Source organism: Haliotis cracherodii, unplaced genomic scaffold (assembly GCF_022045235.1).
Source record: "Haliotis cracherodii isolate W230 unplaced genomic scaffold, xgHalCrac1.p SCAF_13, whole genome shotgun sequence".
NCBI classification, from domain to species: Eukaryota; Metazoa; Mollusca; class Gastropoda; order Lepetellida; family Haliotidae; genus Haliotis; species Haliotis cracherodii.
The window spans coordinates 13,201,429-13,218,364 of record NW_027266268.1 but is presented as its reverse complement, the minus strand read 5'-3'; the positions used below and the strand labels follow the sequence as shown (position 1 = coordinate 13,218,364).

The 16,936-nt window shown below is 38.4% G+C and overlaps 1 protein-coding gene across 2 annotated transcripts in view; it reads right to left on the bottom strand.

The window, feature by feature from the left end:
• Positions 1–3,057: 3,057 nt before the first annotated feature.
• LOC139459638 (ATP-binding cassette sub-family A member 2-like) overlaps positions 3,058–16,936 on the bottom strand; it is a 90,258-nt gene continuing 76,379 nt past the window's right edge. The window contains exons 44-48 of one of the 2 annotated variants that reach the window (XM_071241231.1): positions 16,218–16,422; positions 14,913–15,050; positions 13,815–14,015; positions 12,619–12,661; positions 3,058–10,802 (exon numbers count right to left, since the gene is read on the bottom strand). In XM_071241231.1, coding sequence (XP_071097332.1) covers positions 12,653–12,661; positions 13,815–14,015; positions 14,913–15,050; positions 16,218–16,422 — 553 coding nt within the window. In that variant the 3' untranslated portion in view covers positions 3,058–10,802; positions 12,619–12,652. The remainder of the gene's footprint in view (positions 10,803–12,618; positions 12,662–13,814; positions 14,016–14,912; positions 15,051–16,217; positions 16,423–16,936) is intronic. The other variant, XM_071241230.1, reaches the window with a different exon arrangement.

Here is a 16,936-nt window from a genome sequence, read left to right as displayed (position 1 = left end):
GTGTTTAAGATTGATATTTGACAAAATTTTCTAAGGCGATGTCTCGAACGCATCAACCTTATGGTGACCTCCATAACACATGACCTCGAATTACAAGAGTTTCTGGATTAATTCATGATCAGTTAACCCTTTTTACAATCGGTTTAGAACATTCTGCATGGGTCATGATTGTGTTGGTGGGAACGGACGTCGTTTACATCGACTCATAATTGTGACAAGGTCAAGCACACTTTTAAGGTCATTCGCCTATGAAATTACTTGCGAGTAGTTTGATTGAAATAGTATTGTCAGTATGGTTTAGTGAACCCATTTGTAACACCACCTTGGTAAGCAATGTATAATGTTCTTGCTTAAGCATACACAAGCAGACCCCTGAAGATCGGGGGTAGAATAGGTCTTCAGCAACCCGTGCTTGCCGTAAAAGGCGACTCTGCTTGTCGTAACAGGAGGGTGGTCAGGCTCGCTGACTTGGTTGATGCATGCCAATTGCGTGGATCTATGCTCATGACATCAATCACTGGATTGTCTGGTCCAGACTCGATTATTTACAGACCGCCGCAATTTTGCTGGAATATTGCTGAGTGCGGCGTTAAACAACAAAGAAACAAATCATACATTAGCAGCCATATGAATCCAACAGGTATATAATTTTTCAATGCTTAATTAAACATTAATATGTTTGCACTACTCCTGGGCAAATTCTCTTGCGATAATATCTAATTCAGTGTGTTATCAATTTATTATTAAAATTTGTTCGTTAAATATTTGTATTCAAATGTTTATGTGCAATCATGTGTAAGTTTGGACATCGTGGCATTTACAATGCTCCAACATACATATTTTTTGTGTAGTGTAGGCTTCCTGCAAACGCAGTGCTGTAAGCAAGGTAAATTATCTCATTCTGTTGCACTTTTAGTGTGTTGCAGTGTTGAAATAATGTAAATGTTATACCTATGAAATATTACTACGCATTTCCTCATCCCGTGAAGATCCGGGTTAGATCCGGTCTTCAGCAACGCATGCTTGGCGTAAGAGGCATCTAACCGGATCGTGTGTAAGGGCTCACTGACCTGGTTGATGCGTGTCATCGTCAAAATTGCGTTGATGGATGCTCATGATGTCATTCACTGCATTGTCTAGATTCAACTATTTACAGACCGCCGTCATATAGCTGGAATATTGCTCTGTGTGATTTTAGACAGTGAGTGAGTGAGCGAGTATGGTTTGACGCCACTTTCAGCAATATTCCAGCACATATCACGAGGGTCACCAGAAATGAGCTTCGAACTTTTCAGCGTGACGAGCAAAAGCTTTAATTACTACGTTGGCTGGTGTCAGTTCTGTTTTCTCACAGGCAGTCACACAATCGCTCCAACGTTGACCTTCAAAATCTGGATCATTTCACTTCAACGTAAATACATAATTATTTCCTTGTTGCAACAGTGACGAACCTTCTGAATCGGAAATAATAACACAAAACAATGCATTGACAGTTTCCCCGAATTGAGAAATGCACGGTTAAATTTAAACAATGAACCGAATAAGAGTTCAAGGGCACGTCTAGCTTCATAATGAGAGTGATTGAGTTGGGTTTAACGCCGCTTTTAACAGTATTCCAGTAATATCGCGGCGCTTCATAATGAGAGCATGGTGATAGAGATAAGTGGATATAAAAGTACTGACGCAATTCGTAGTCTTATCACCTTTGCCCAAACCGAACGTGAATATGTGTGTTCATATTTCGGATTATCTTGAACTTTTCCTCCAGTATCTTGTAATATAGAGGAACTGGTTCCAGAGACACTGAGTGGGGATTGTATAAGACGACTTGCGTCAGTACCGATCTCCAACACTGTGCTCTCATTATGTAAATAGGTGTGGCCTAGAACCCTTATTCAGTTCATTTCTGACGGCGCATAATGTGGATGTTTGCGTGTTTGTTGGGAGCATGATACTTACACATGTGTTTTTTAAATGTGAACAGCACATACAAATTGTTTAGCTGTTAGGTGCTCATAAAAACACTTTTGTTTAACCCCAAATGACGCTTACGCAATGCCTCGGCGGAGACGATCATCGCTATATGGCTGAAATAATGCCGATGAGACGTTAAATGTTAACTCACTCACTCACTTTGAAGACGTTATCGACACCAGGGTAACACTCATGACTTGTCACGGGCCGATCGTTCACGAATGATGTCACGTCAACATGACAACCATATTCGGTTGGTGCAGCTACGGAATCGATACAAAACTGACACATTACCAGCTCGGACAGAGGCCAGATAGTGGCAGAACCGTAGGCAACCGATTGAGGGAGCACAACTTCCAGTCCGACATCCAGTGATACGCGAAATTTTGCTTCCACGTCAGTCAGGCACACATAGCTTTGCGTGGACAGCATCTGAGGTTCAGAAAACGAGACTAGGACAGTATACTGTTCACAGATGATTCCAGGTTTCATCTGGACAGCTCTGATGGTTGTGCAAGGGTCTACGGAGAACGTTTTACGGCGTTTGCATGACTTAACGTCGTCAGTTGGGGTGGAAGTGCAATGGTATGGGTGAGGTAATACAACTCATGGGAGAACACGACTCGTGGTTGTTAATGGCAATCTTAATGGCGTGCGCGTAACGTCATGTTGCAGCAGGTTAATGTCCGTACACATGTTGCACGTGTTGTGACTGACATTTTCAGTCAGCATAACATTGATGTACCGTCATGCCCGGCTGGCTATCCAGACCTCTTCCCAATTGATCATGTTTGGGATGAAATAAAAGACACCTACGACAGGACCATAACCAGCAACTCTGCTCAGCAATATTTTGCACCCTGGACAACTGGGTTTTCTGTGCTCTCAAAATGAACATAAATACCCCCTGAAACCACAGGTCATGTCACCACATTCACTTAAATACAATGTCTTAAGACCTGCATCACTTCGGGCTTTCCTTCCACATTAAGCTGATACACTGGAATACTGTTATATCACTCACTCACTCACTCACTAAAATAATGGATTCAACAATTAAAAAGCCCTTGTATTGGAGGTGTTACAGTTTAATTCACACAAGCATATTTACATGATAAGATTTCAAAATAAATACATTGGATGACAAACCAAGAAAGGATCTGCAAATTTGAAAGACTCATATTGTATAATGTATTATTAGAAAGACATATATTTCAATATAGATTATTAATAGCATAACTGAAAACCTTCTGTTACAAAATCGTATCACAAAAAACACCTTTCATATCCTCTGTGGCAAAACTCTTGAATTCGTCACGTTTTGCCAGGAATTTCTCTATGACAAATATATAGATGTGTATGCACAGTCATTCCAGGTTACAGATGAGTGACCACAGTGTCACATCATTGCTATAGATGATCACATTCAGATACATCAGAGCAATGCTGGTTGAAGGACAAGCTAGGGACTGACCATTTGATATTCTGGAGGGAGGCACCTTGGATTTTGTACGGAGATTAGGTCTTTCTCCAGCTAAAGCTGCAATACCAGATATTTATTTATTTAAATTCATGAGCCTGAATATTTTTTTCGAGAAAAATATCTTGCAACAATGTAACTTTTATCATGGACAATTTCTTTTTTCCACACTCTGAAGCATAATTACTTTTTTCAAGAATTTTATGTGACAATTATATTTTTTTATAAACTCCCAGGCCCCCCTGCCCAGAATAGCAAATGGGAGGTGCCTGACATGATATTGACATTAAAAAAACCAAGGTTATTCAAACAGGTTACTGATGGATGAAAGTGTAGAGAACATAGAGAATTCATGAGTGGAAGAAATATGCAAGTTTATTGAATGGAATATAATTGGTCTCTTTGTCCAATATGACAAGATCCACATGCTATGGAACATCACATAAGCCATGGATTCTTTCGATTTCTCTGAGCTTGGGAAAACAAATTGGCCCTATCATACTTAAACAGTATCACAGCTGATCTACACTGTTTAAATTCTCCTACTAAATATAACTAAGACACATTTTCACTGAAACGCAGTTCACACGCAATCAGAACACATCTTCATATTGCATTTTATTGCTCAAACAAACCATCCATACACTTCACATTCTATCACTAGAACAGTCCTAACGATTGTGCTCAAGAAACATAAAAACATTTGGGAAGAAGGTTTCAAGGATAATCACAAATCATGATCCCGTCCTGATGCCAACACCTACATACGAGGATACAGAGGCGCGCAGGGATGGTCAATAACCCGAGTAATGCTGTGACAATGAATTTATCTTACCAACATGTTTCAATCTGCCACTGTAATTGAGAATTCATAAAAACAGCTGTTCGACTAGGCTGAGGTTAACTTGTGCTTTGTCACATGACTTTCATTGAATCATAAACAACATGCATCTTTTTGCTTCAGGGTTGTGTATAAAGGATTTATTCTCCTGCTCTGAAATCCATGTGCGGCCTGTCTTCTTCGTGGTGGGGTATAAGAGACTTCTTCTCACACTTAGAAATTTATTTTCCTCCCAGGAGGGATTCATAGTATTTTATCAAGATCACGTTAACGAATCATATCTCAACATTCTGACATTGAGGTGAGATAAAATTATCTATGATTGTGTAGGACACCAGGTTAACTATCAGGTGCGTACCTGAAGAAATACACCCTGTGGAAGCGACTGACCATTTATTATTACTTGGAGCATGGGGAGGGCTGGGAATTTTTGACAGGAGGCAAACAATAGTTGACTTACCCACCAATACACATTATTTTTCAGAACATCCAACATGTCCAGTGAATCAATTTTCATCTTAGTATAACCTGGGGACAAATTACTTTTTCAGCATTTTTTGGACCTCTTGACAGCTTGTCAGTTATTCCCTCCTTTGTCTCACTAAGCCAAAAAAATAATGGTGACAGACTGAAATCCCCTAATCACACAGACTTGTGACACCCCTATCCCCAATCTGGACCCTCTATTCAAGTAAGGACATGACAATAAAGCCCCTAATCACAGACTTGTGACACCCCTATCCCTAATCAGGATCCTCTAATCACATAAGGACATGACAATAATGCCCCTAATCATACTTACTTGTGCCAGCCCTATCCCCAATCAGGACCCTCTAGAAAAGCCAAATTTTAGAGTTTCATGACTGAGAAAACAGTCTTGTGTCACATATCACAAGAAATAAATTGATAACAATAACCAGCTAAGTCACATTGGGCCTCTGATCGTATGGAACATACAACAGACTACATGGTAAGAAACAGAAGCAACCTTGATAAAACAAAGACCCACTCACCAAATAGAACTCAACACACATACTATAAATATCACACTTCTACTCTAACACATAAAACAACACTAACAAACACAGTTATGTGCAAACATATTATATTAAATCATAATATTGTTTGATATAAGATAACATTGTGATCAATGAACATTAAAAAAACTGGACAATAATTCATAAAAATATGAAAACTAAGGAATAAATTATGGTAGAGCACTTTATAATTTTTCAGCATTGGCACACTAAAGGGGATTTTAAGATCCTTCGGCATCACAATTATGGATGAACATTACCATCAATAATTAATAGGAGTGTCACGAGTCATGATATATTGCAAATGTTCTCATGAAACTATGATACATGATACACCTACCGATGTATCGATTAATTTAATTAGAAATTTTCAAGAAATTCCCCAGATTTAGTACGCCAAGGGTCACTTTTGTGGAATATGCGATTAGAATATATGCATCAATCATATAGCCCACAAGATCCCTGGATAACTTTTAATAAACAAATTCTCATCCCTGGTGTCATGACACACATAATAATAATAATAATAATAATAATAATAATAATAGATACCCCTATCTACATGGGGAGATTCTTATATTATAAGTTACTATCAGACGAAGAACTGATGGTTTTTCCATCCCATTTATGACTTGTAGGATTTAACCTTTAACCTTTCTTCCTCATTCCACAATTAACCAGTTACCTGTGGAGAGGGTATTACACTAGTCCTGACACTAGTAAATATGTGGTATGACAACTTGTTTCCTCCCCATTCTAGTAGCATAACATGCCACTAATCTGAACTCAGCTGCGACTAGATGAATTAAAATCACAGTTTCTATGTATCCCTTATTGATAATATAGAAGGTTGTAACCTTTCTCATTATTTTAATCTGGGGTAAAACATTCATCTACCACTTACAGGAGAAATATTACACCACCTATTTTAATAACCCAACCAGAATTAAGAAAAAAATGAAACTGCCACACTGAGTTTTAGCACCGCAGACAACCATGCCATTCCCCCATAACACCATCGCCATGATTTTCTGCTTGAACGAGTTCCATGCATAACATTTCTCACAACCAAAAACCTTACAAGGCACGAAAAGGAGGAATTATTATCTGCAGAGCAATTCTTACTGGTTTCGTGGATAACCATGCACCAATTTTTCCAATAACAAAGAAATTTATTTTCCTTAATGCTGTTTGAAAAAAGGTATGCTTTTTCTAAATAACACTTCATAGATATTTTGTCTTTAGCATAATTTTCTTGGCAACAATATTTAAAATCTTTATTTGGCCTATTACATCTTGACATAACATACACATTGTTGGATTGGCCTTCAATACCAGAACTGCCATTAAGTTCAACAATATTTAAAATCTTTATTTGGCCTATTACATCTTGACATAACATACACTTTGTTGGATTGGCCTTCAATACCAGAACTGCCATTAAGTTCCACTGATTTCAAGTTTCTAATCGTAAGAACTAGGGTATAATCCATTTTACATTCATTTAGTTTCATATCACCGTAAAAACCCTTGATTGGTGATCATATCCAATGGCAGTGGGGGGAGGATGGGAATTTGGAGCAGGATGAGAGATGTTACCTATTCATGTCAAGGCCATTATATTTTTATTTGTTGGATCATGGAACCAACCAACCAACCAACCCTATTTTCTTCAAAACTAGATAAACATAAAAAGGCTAATTTATGCTTATTTTCCCCCTGTGAGCAATTCATACACACAAAACTATTTTGAGATTACTCAATGTTTTAATAGTAATCATCTATGAACCTATGATGCTCTATTTGACATTAATATTTCACTAAATCATTTAGCTGACAAGTCGTAAAGAAATTCCTTGCATGATAAATCAAGAGTAATGTCCCTTGTCCTTGACACATGGACTTTGCTTACACTAACTCCCTTTGTCTTCAAAGAATAACTGACAAAAGAATGCTTCAAGCAGACAATGGAGCTAATAATATAATTCACTTATTATTTACCTATTTTCCCCCCTCCCCTAAAACAAGTAATATTTGTAAAAACATTCCATGATAGTGTAACAAATAGAAGCTAATGTCAGCTTTTAAAAAAATTATATATTATTCCCTCCTCCGACTTCTGACTACATGTATAACAAACAAAAATCTGTGATCCAACAAATAAAAAGAAATGGCCCAATCTACAACAACATTAAGAATAGCTCTTAGAAATCTGGGGAAAGTTTCTTTTAGTTCAAATGCTAAACATTTATTCCACATGTTCCCATACATTTATTCAATACATATGTCATTATAGACAACCCACCTGATACATTTCTATTAATGATATGACTTCAACTACAAAGCTGAACTGGAAGGGTGTGTCGAAATTAAGATTCCTGTTTCCCGTAGTTTTGTCACAAGCTGAGCTTACACAGAGTAAGATGATTATACCACACAGAAACACTGGAGATCAATCTTACATAGCCACAATGATATGCATGAAATACAAACAATGCAAAATTCAAGTATCGTAATAAATGGGCAATTGCCAACATACGAATAATCACATATCACAATTTGAGCATTTTATGATTAAAGTTGTAATTACTTTTCATACAATGACTGAAATATATACATCAAATTTTAAACATCTTGCATTGATATTTGTCATGAAAAGGTGAAAATTGACAGCTGTAATGTGAAATTGCCTCCCACTTTATCAAGGTCATCTCATATGACCTTGGTCTTCCATTACTGTTAATGTGTCTGGATCAAACAACAAATGTGTCAGTCATAATAAATGATGTCACAGGGTAGAAAATCAATAACAAAAAAATTTAACTTGAAATTTCCCATGAAGCATCTCTTACACATGTCTGTAATGGATGGCACATCAGAGGGTCCTGATGGGGTATACTGTTTAGCGTAAAATAACTAAAAACATTTGTCATAAACATTCAATGAGTCAAATATTATTGTAAAAGAATAACTAAAATCTAAATTAAAAACTGACTAGCTCTTGTTTGTAAACTTTACTGTCATAATCATGCCAACATCTCATAAAAGTTGCGTATAACTATATAGATCAAACGATACAGCAAAAGCAGTCAGTGTTTGATAATTGCAGTAATGAAACGAAAGCAAACCCCCCTATCCCTATGTTTCCCTAGACACACTGATGATCCATATTCGCATAGAAATGATTTTGCATTTTAGATTCAACTCCATGTCTTATCCACTATTCAAGTTCTTTTAATGACTGCCAAAAAAATGACTACCGACTAAAGGCTCCAAATTTTACTGACAACAAACTTGTGACACCCCAATCAAGACCCTCACATCTGGATGATGTCAAAACAATCAGTTTTCATTTCTAAAATTGGCAAATGCATAAACAATGAACCATATTCTCTCCAATATGGCGAACCTACACACCCACAATTCCTACAATAACTTGTATTGGAATTTTAAATCAATGAAAAAAAACGGATGAAGATCTGACACCTGGGTAGCACAATTTAAACACAAAAAGCAAAGGTACTGGGGTAAATATTGGAAAATCAGTTTCCTGGTAACCATATCTGAAAAGAAATTCCACTTTGCAGTGCAGCACACATACAATCAAATTTGGCCTTGTAATATGACAGTTTGTGTATTATGGAAAGTGGAATTGTATATGATGGCATGGACTAAACATTGTTATTCCACTGTCTGTTATGAGTCACAGGTGGACATGATCTTTCACTGAGATACATATGGCGAGATATATCGTACTTTTAAACAAAATCCTGTGACAAATCTTCCATATTGAAAATTGTATCATCTTTTCATAGAATTCCTTGGTAATATTCCCACCTTCTTCAGAGAGAAACATTCTCTCATTCCTTGGTGAGAATCATTCTCACATTCCTCGTTTTCTTCCACAATGGGATATCTTTCCTTCCACTTGCAAAGAGAAACATTCTCACATCCGTTGTGAGGTACTCCAATTACTAGGAGATATTTCACACTCCTCGTCCTGTTGAAATATGATGGTTCAGCAACAAGCTGTCCACATGGCAAACCCACACAGTAATTAGTCAGATATTTTATTCCTCTCGGAGATATATTCATGTTCCAAGGTGAGATACATTCTCAGTCTACACGGTGAAGTAATCTTCTGTACAAGATACACAGTTGAAGATAAGACAGAGAGAATATCTACACAAGTTGACTCTGAGGCTTGCCGAGGTGTCTTAAACTTATTCAACGAACATCAAATATTTTACCACTCTCCTACCCTGAGTTCCATGCGGCCGGCAGCCAGCCAGCGTAGTACCTCTGCCACAGGCCAGCGCTATGTGACGATTCGTCACATCTTTCACAGTCCATTCAAGATATTGCATCTGCTTTTCATTTGTTTCATGTTTGACAAGTCTACACATTTTCATAAACAAATGTCAAAGAATGGTTACGGTTCATTAAGAAAGTAGGTTAATACGTGAAAATCTACTTGTTTTGCGTAATTATCCTTTGTTTACATTGGTAAAGAGAAAAGTCTGGTCACGTGATATGCAAATTAGCCTGTGGCAGTGGTGTTATGCGGAGTCACCACTGCGCCAGAGTCTGATATTTTATATCAAAAGACACAAGGGTGATCCAATATCATTCTTCCTTAATTTTAACAGTAATAAGCAATCTTATCCAGCTTCAGAAGCAGAGAGGTAAGTGATGGCATTGACTGTGACATCACGCCATGGTAACTGGTGACGTTGCAACGGTTTGCTAAGCATTGTGATGCAATTTTATTGCAGCAATATCTCCAAGTAGAGATGGCTCGATCTCAGCTAAGCAGTATCTCCTGTGGAGGCCAGTTTGCATGATAAATATCTTTACCATTAAGCACAAGTCCTACATCTAATAACATGACACTGTTTAGGGGAAGACACAATTTTCAGCTTAAAATAAACGTCAGAAGATCACAAGTTTTCACTTCTTATCCTCTGTTATTGCATGAAAATATATATACTTTAGCAGTGAAAACATCTGGCACAAATGCAACTGGAAACATAGCACAGCTTCAGTCTTCAGATATTTTATACAATGAATGCATCTTCTTTTGTTTTGCACTGGGATTCCTACTCTTTCATCCTCTAGAATGACATGAAATGGCTAATGGTAGAACCTTCAGCTGAAACATGGAGTCTTTCATGACCTCTTATAGCAGAACCTTCAGCTGAAACATGGAGTCCGTCATGACCTCTTATAGCAGAACCTTCAGTGGAAATATGGAGTCCGTCATGACCTCTTATAGCAGAACCTTCAGTGGAAATACGGAGTCCGTCATGACCTCTTATAGCAAAACCTTCAGTGGAAATATGGAGTCCGTCGTGACCTCTAATAGCAGAACTTTCAGCAGGAAGCCTTTCATGAGAGACAAGATCACAAAATGCTTATGTTTGAGATCAGCAGTTGCAGAAGATTAGAGGGTAAGTATAGTCAGACGAGTCTGGAATGAAAAGAATCAAAAGATGTTCAACAATATATTGCATGTACAGACATTGAAAGTCAATTCAGTGAGTGAATGTTGTTTTATTGTTCAGCAATATTCCAGCTGTATCATGGCAACCCGTAATTAATACCTGGCATAGTTTTGCACCAGTCACCAATATTCCAACTGTATCGTGGAAACTTGTAATTAATACCAGGTGTAGTTTTACACCAGTCAGCAATATTCCAGCTGTATCGTGGCAGCCTGGAATTATCAAATCAGGGCCAGGAAGACAGTGGTTAACGGCATGAGCAACAATCCACACTACAAAGGCACGGTGACACACCATAGGCTAATGTAGCAGCCTGATCCTCACTAGCTTGCTCTTAGGATAACATGGGAGAATGGGCACCTTGTCTGCCCTGAGTGCCCAAGGGAGCTGCATATTCAGCAAATCACTGCATATTCAATACACGCATATCATGGACTCATATATTATAAACAAAAGCGACAAAACCCTTTCCATATCCATCGTAAATGTCTGCAAAAAGCAGAGTTGATTGTAAGATTCCGACTATACCAAGAGTATGAGGATGTGTTTGTCAATAACCATCAAAAAGGGATGATATACTACGCAAAAGAAGTTAAAGATATAACAGTCAATCTGTCATGGCATAATATTCAATGATGAAATACTGAATAAACAGATTTCCTGAACATACACTGGCCTACTTATACACAATGCATTACTTGAATATAATAAGGTATTTGAGCCTATGGATATGAAAAAATAGAACTTTATGTCATGTTTTATGTATATTGTGCAAACTGGTTGATAGAAACATCTGCTAAGCAAACATTCGTGAATGTATAGTGAAGAAAGTTAATTTAAACAGGCAGGTTGTGCAATACCACCAGCCAGGTGGAGTGAGTGAGTGAGTGAGGGAGTAGGGAGTAAAGCTGCTCTTGCCACTCATGGGCTCATATTGCATATAGTGAGCGAGTGAGTGAATATTATGAGGTAGTTAGCAAATGATAACATATCCGGGTGATCGGTACAAGTGGTCAGGCAAACCAGTGACTGACAGGATGAGCAATGATACATGTCATCGAGGAATGAAGACACAAATTCTGCCATTCATGGGAACCACTAAATCCCAATTTCCTTGGGCTCAACATCAAATTAAACAATTAATTAATGGGGAATTGAAAAATAATGGGGAATTGAACATCAAAATAATGGGGAACTGAACTTCAAAATAATGGGGAACTGAACTTCAAAATGATGAGGAAATAAACTTGAAAACGAAAAGAGAATGAAAGTTTATAATGATGGGGAATTGAACTTTGAATTGGCATGTGATTTGAAAAATGAAATAAAGGGGAACTGAACTCTGAATTGACATGGGAATTAAACTTGAAAACTTTATAATGATGGGAAATTGATCTTGAAAATGAACTGAACTTTGAAATGGTGTGTGTGAACACTGAAATGACATGGGAAATGGAGAATTGAACCTAAAAAATGACAAGAAATTGAACCTAAAAAAGATAGGGATTTAAACCTTGAAATGGCATGGGAAACACACACTGAAATTAAGTGGGAGCTGCACTTTGAAATGATGTGAAAACTGAACTTTGACATGTCATGAGAATATGTTTGTTGAAATGACATGGAAATTGATGTCCTAAATCAAACATGAGTATCTGATCCCGTGACAAACAAACCAGTTATCGGCGGTGTAAACAACACTCCACATTGTCGGTTTCAACCAGGTGTTACACAAAGTTGTGATATTTTAGTAAGTGGAATATATACAAGCTGCAAACTTACAAATAAATATGTTCAGAAATGCAGAAAGCAAGAACTACACCATCTGAAACAAAGGGCAGGGTCGGGTTAGAAACAGAGGTGAAATGGACTCACACAAATAAAACAAAAAAGCAAGCAAAGCAAACCGAAACTATAACTGTGAGAGAACTATTCAAATGATAAATATACGCAATTTGTCATGACTTAAATCCCAGAAAGGTATTCAGTTTTTTTTCGTACTTTGTGTACACCAGTCAGCAATATTCCAGCCGTATCATGGTGACTTGTAAATAATTGTCTGGACAAGACAAACCAGTGGTTGACAGCATGAGCAAGGCTCTTAAACAGTTGAATACACTTTCAGTGTCACATTTCAGTGGTGGCCTGTAAATAATCACATCTTGATCAGTCAAACCAGTGATTGACACTGTGAGCAGTGATCCACATTGTTGGGTACAATGACACACAATCAACCAAGTCAACGATCCTGACCACCTGATCCATTTGGTTGCCACTTACAACCAGCCTAGGCTGCTGGGGACCAATTCTACCCAAGATTCAAAACATGAGGTTCTTTTATTTTGTGATGGCATGCATGAAGAAAGTAAGGATGCATTTTTAATGATTCTTAAAAATTGGCAAATAGCAAAGCATCGTGCAACTGCTTGAGGACCATACAAGCAAGGTTTATAGTAAGGCTCAAGTATAAAGAAGCTGAACTTTACCAAAGAACTTACATTTAAACTTTGAATGCTACGAAATATTTTCCTTTTCATAAGAACGTGCATGTTTCATAAGGCCAGTGCAATGAATTACTTGTTTTACACATCACGTTTTTCCATGCTTGTCTCTAGTAACCATTTATCTAAAAATTTACAGTTACATTGATGATGTTTGTTCTCTCCACCATGCTTTAGCAAAGATTTCACCTCAAGGGAAGAATAATATTTTTGGCTACCAAGAAATGAACCCCCAAAAGGAAGAGTGGAATGCACACAAAAACCTACAGTAACTCAATGCTGAAATACATACAGTCACTGTTTTTGTTAATATTAAAAAGGTCCTTTCATATATTGTGGTAAAACAAACAAGTAAATTTTCGGACTAAGCAGCAGCAGCAAGGTAATAGTGTTCCAACATTAAAAAAAGCTGAGCACTGCCCATGAAGCCCGGAAATCAACTGTAGCAGCCATGCATAAGCAATGCCAGGAACTCACCCCATTGGACTGATCTAGACGTAAAATGAGATCATCGTCATCATCATGCAGCAGTCCACCATCGTCTTCAGACAACAGGAGAGGCTCCACATCATCTTCTGCTGCAGCCCGTGACCTTGCTCTCGTCCTTGACCTCTGGCGAGTTTTTGTGTCGTCTTCTTGCACAATCTCCATCTGCTGTTTCACGAAGTTGATGAACACCTAAAAGAAACGGTTGATCAAATATCAGTGATCTACCTCCAGGAGGTGCTGTGCATGACAAGTGATCTTTGTTTCTCCGCCTGCATCAACTGAAGCCTTTCCTCCTTGGAAGAAAGGGAAACAGGAACAGAATAGGATAAAATCAGAATATTTTGCTTGTTATTTATGTTTGCAAAAGGGTGTTCGAACTGACTCACACTATCCAGGGTGTTCAGACTGACTCACATTACCCTGGGTGTTTTGGACTGACTCACATTACACAGGGTGTCCTGACTATCTCAAACTATCCAGGGTGTCCTGACTGTCACACATTATCCAGGGTGTTCTCGCTATCTCACACATACCAGGGTGTTCTGACTGACTTACATTATCCGGGGTCTTCTGACTATCTCACACTTTCCAGGATGTTCTGACTGACTTACACTTTCCATGGTGTTCTGACTGACTTACGTTATCCAGGGTGTCCTGACTATCTCATACTATGCAAGATGTTCTGACTATCTCACCCTATCCATTCGCTCTGACTATCTCACTCTATCCAGGGTGTTCTGACTATCTCACACATTCCAGGGGGTTCTGACTATCACAAACTATCCAGGGTGTTCTCACTATCTCACACATATCAGTGTGGTCAGACTATCTCACACTATCCTGGGTGTTCTGACTATTTCACACTATCCAGTGTGTTCTGACTATCTCACACTATCCAGTGTGGTTAGACTATCTCACACTATCCAGTGTGTTCTGACTATCTCACACTATCCAGTGTGGTCAGACTATCTCACACTATCCAGTGTGGTCAGACTATCTCACACTATCCAGTGTGTTCTCACTGTATCACAGTATCCAGGGTGTTCTCACTGTATCACACTATCCAGGGTGTTCTGACTGACTTACATTATCCAGGGTGTTCTGGCTGACGGAGTAGTCCTCTATATGCAGGTCTTGCTGGGCCAGCTCCAGGGTGGAGAAGAGGTGGGCCAGGGACACACTCTCTGACTGCAGCTCATACTGGAGCAGGTTGAAGTGCTGCTCCTGAAACAGAGGACGTCCTACGTTAGTACAAGCAACATTCCAGCCATATCACATTTAATCGTGTGAAAGGTATCGTGATACGTATCGAATCGCACAGTTGGTGTATCGTCCAAGCCATAATTGATATATGCCTGCTTAGAGGCAGATATTCCGCCACAAGTCTGCAGCAAAGATCCAAATAGGAATTAAATATTTCCTAAGTCATGTTATTTTTGTTAAAAAACTAATGCTATGGCTTTGTATATCACAGTCAACAGGACCATTTAAGTGGAATAGGCTTTAATGCTTAGTTTTACATTATTGCACTGAATGCAATGTTAAATTACCTCAGAATTTTCTAAAATACCAATTTTAAAGAAAATAAATTTGTTCGAGTTAATGAGTTGAGATAAATCCCCGGACCAGCAGTAGCATTTTATGATGGCTGGAGTTGGTGTGATGTTTCAAGTAAAAAACTGTTTTTGTGAGATTAAGCAAACAAAAAATATTCTATATTCAACAAACATGCACAAGCATGTACCGGTTACATATCCCCCTAATAAATCATTTTCTAGAAAATAGTTTCCCTTGTCTCAGAAATCTTGCACTATCATCAGTATGTAATGGTAACTGTAAACCGAACACATGAAAAGAAAACAGCAAGCAAAACTATTTTTTACCGTGAACAATGATTTGGATATTAATTCAAATCAAACCTGCCTTACAACAATTCCATGGTAGTCCATACCTTATAAATACACCAACTTACATATGAGTGAGCAAGTGAGTGAGTGAGTATGGTTTTACCTTCTTTTAGCAATATTCCAGCAAGGTATCATGGCAGAAATGGGCTTCACACATTGAAACCCATGTGGGGAATCAAACCTGGGTCTCCAGCATGACGAGCGAACACTTTAACAACTAGACTAACCCAACACCCCAACTTACGTACGAACATGAGGGAGAAAGTGAGTAACGTTATATGCTGCTTTTAGCAATATTCCAGCAATGCCACGGCAGGTGACACCACTATGGGCCTCACAAACTGTAACCATGCAAGGAATCAATCCCAGGTTTTTGGTGCGACGAGCTTATGCTTTAACCACTAGGCTACCGCACCGCAACCATATGAACATGAATCATACTATAGAGGAAGCATGGCGTATTGTCCTACATCAGTTGTCTTACCTTGAGCGTTGCTGCTGGTATATTTCTCTCCACAAATCGTACAACCCCTCGACTGGCCTGTTCGTAATTTGGTCCTTTCAATCGGAAGCTGAAGGTGTATCCATCCCCATATTTGTTTTTGAGATGCTGAATGCTTCCGAGACACTTGAAGTGACCGTTGACCATGATGGCAAGACGTGTACAGAGAACCTCACACTCCTCCATGCTGCAACAGGTGAGCAGACAGTGAATGACTGAGACTAACTATAGTCAAGGCTACTGGATAGTTCATATTCCTATTCCTCAGGATATGATACTTAGGGACTGGTAATTTATCATAGATGAGAGGGAGAGAGGGGAGGTCACCCTAAAAGATGCACTTGGACATGGGCACAGTCATCCAAAAGTATGACAAGCATTCGGGGAGGGTAATTATTGTCAGTACATCAAAAACCTCTGATCACCCAGCCCTGTAATAAAAGACCGCTCCCTTGTGATACTAAATCACTCAACAGTAATAATCTCATATAACATCATTCTTAAAATATTTAAAGCTTATGATGTATTTTCATTCACTAAAGTTTAACTTTAGGAAGCAACTATTGCCCCACTAATATCATGAACAATTATTTTTTGCAGCCAGGTTATTTCTACAGAAGCACTCACATCAGAATACCAATTTCTCAATTCAAAGCACTCACACATTGGAAAACCCATTTCTAATCTTGCTGGTAACATAA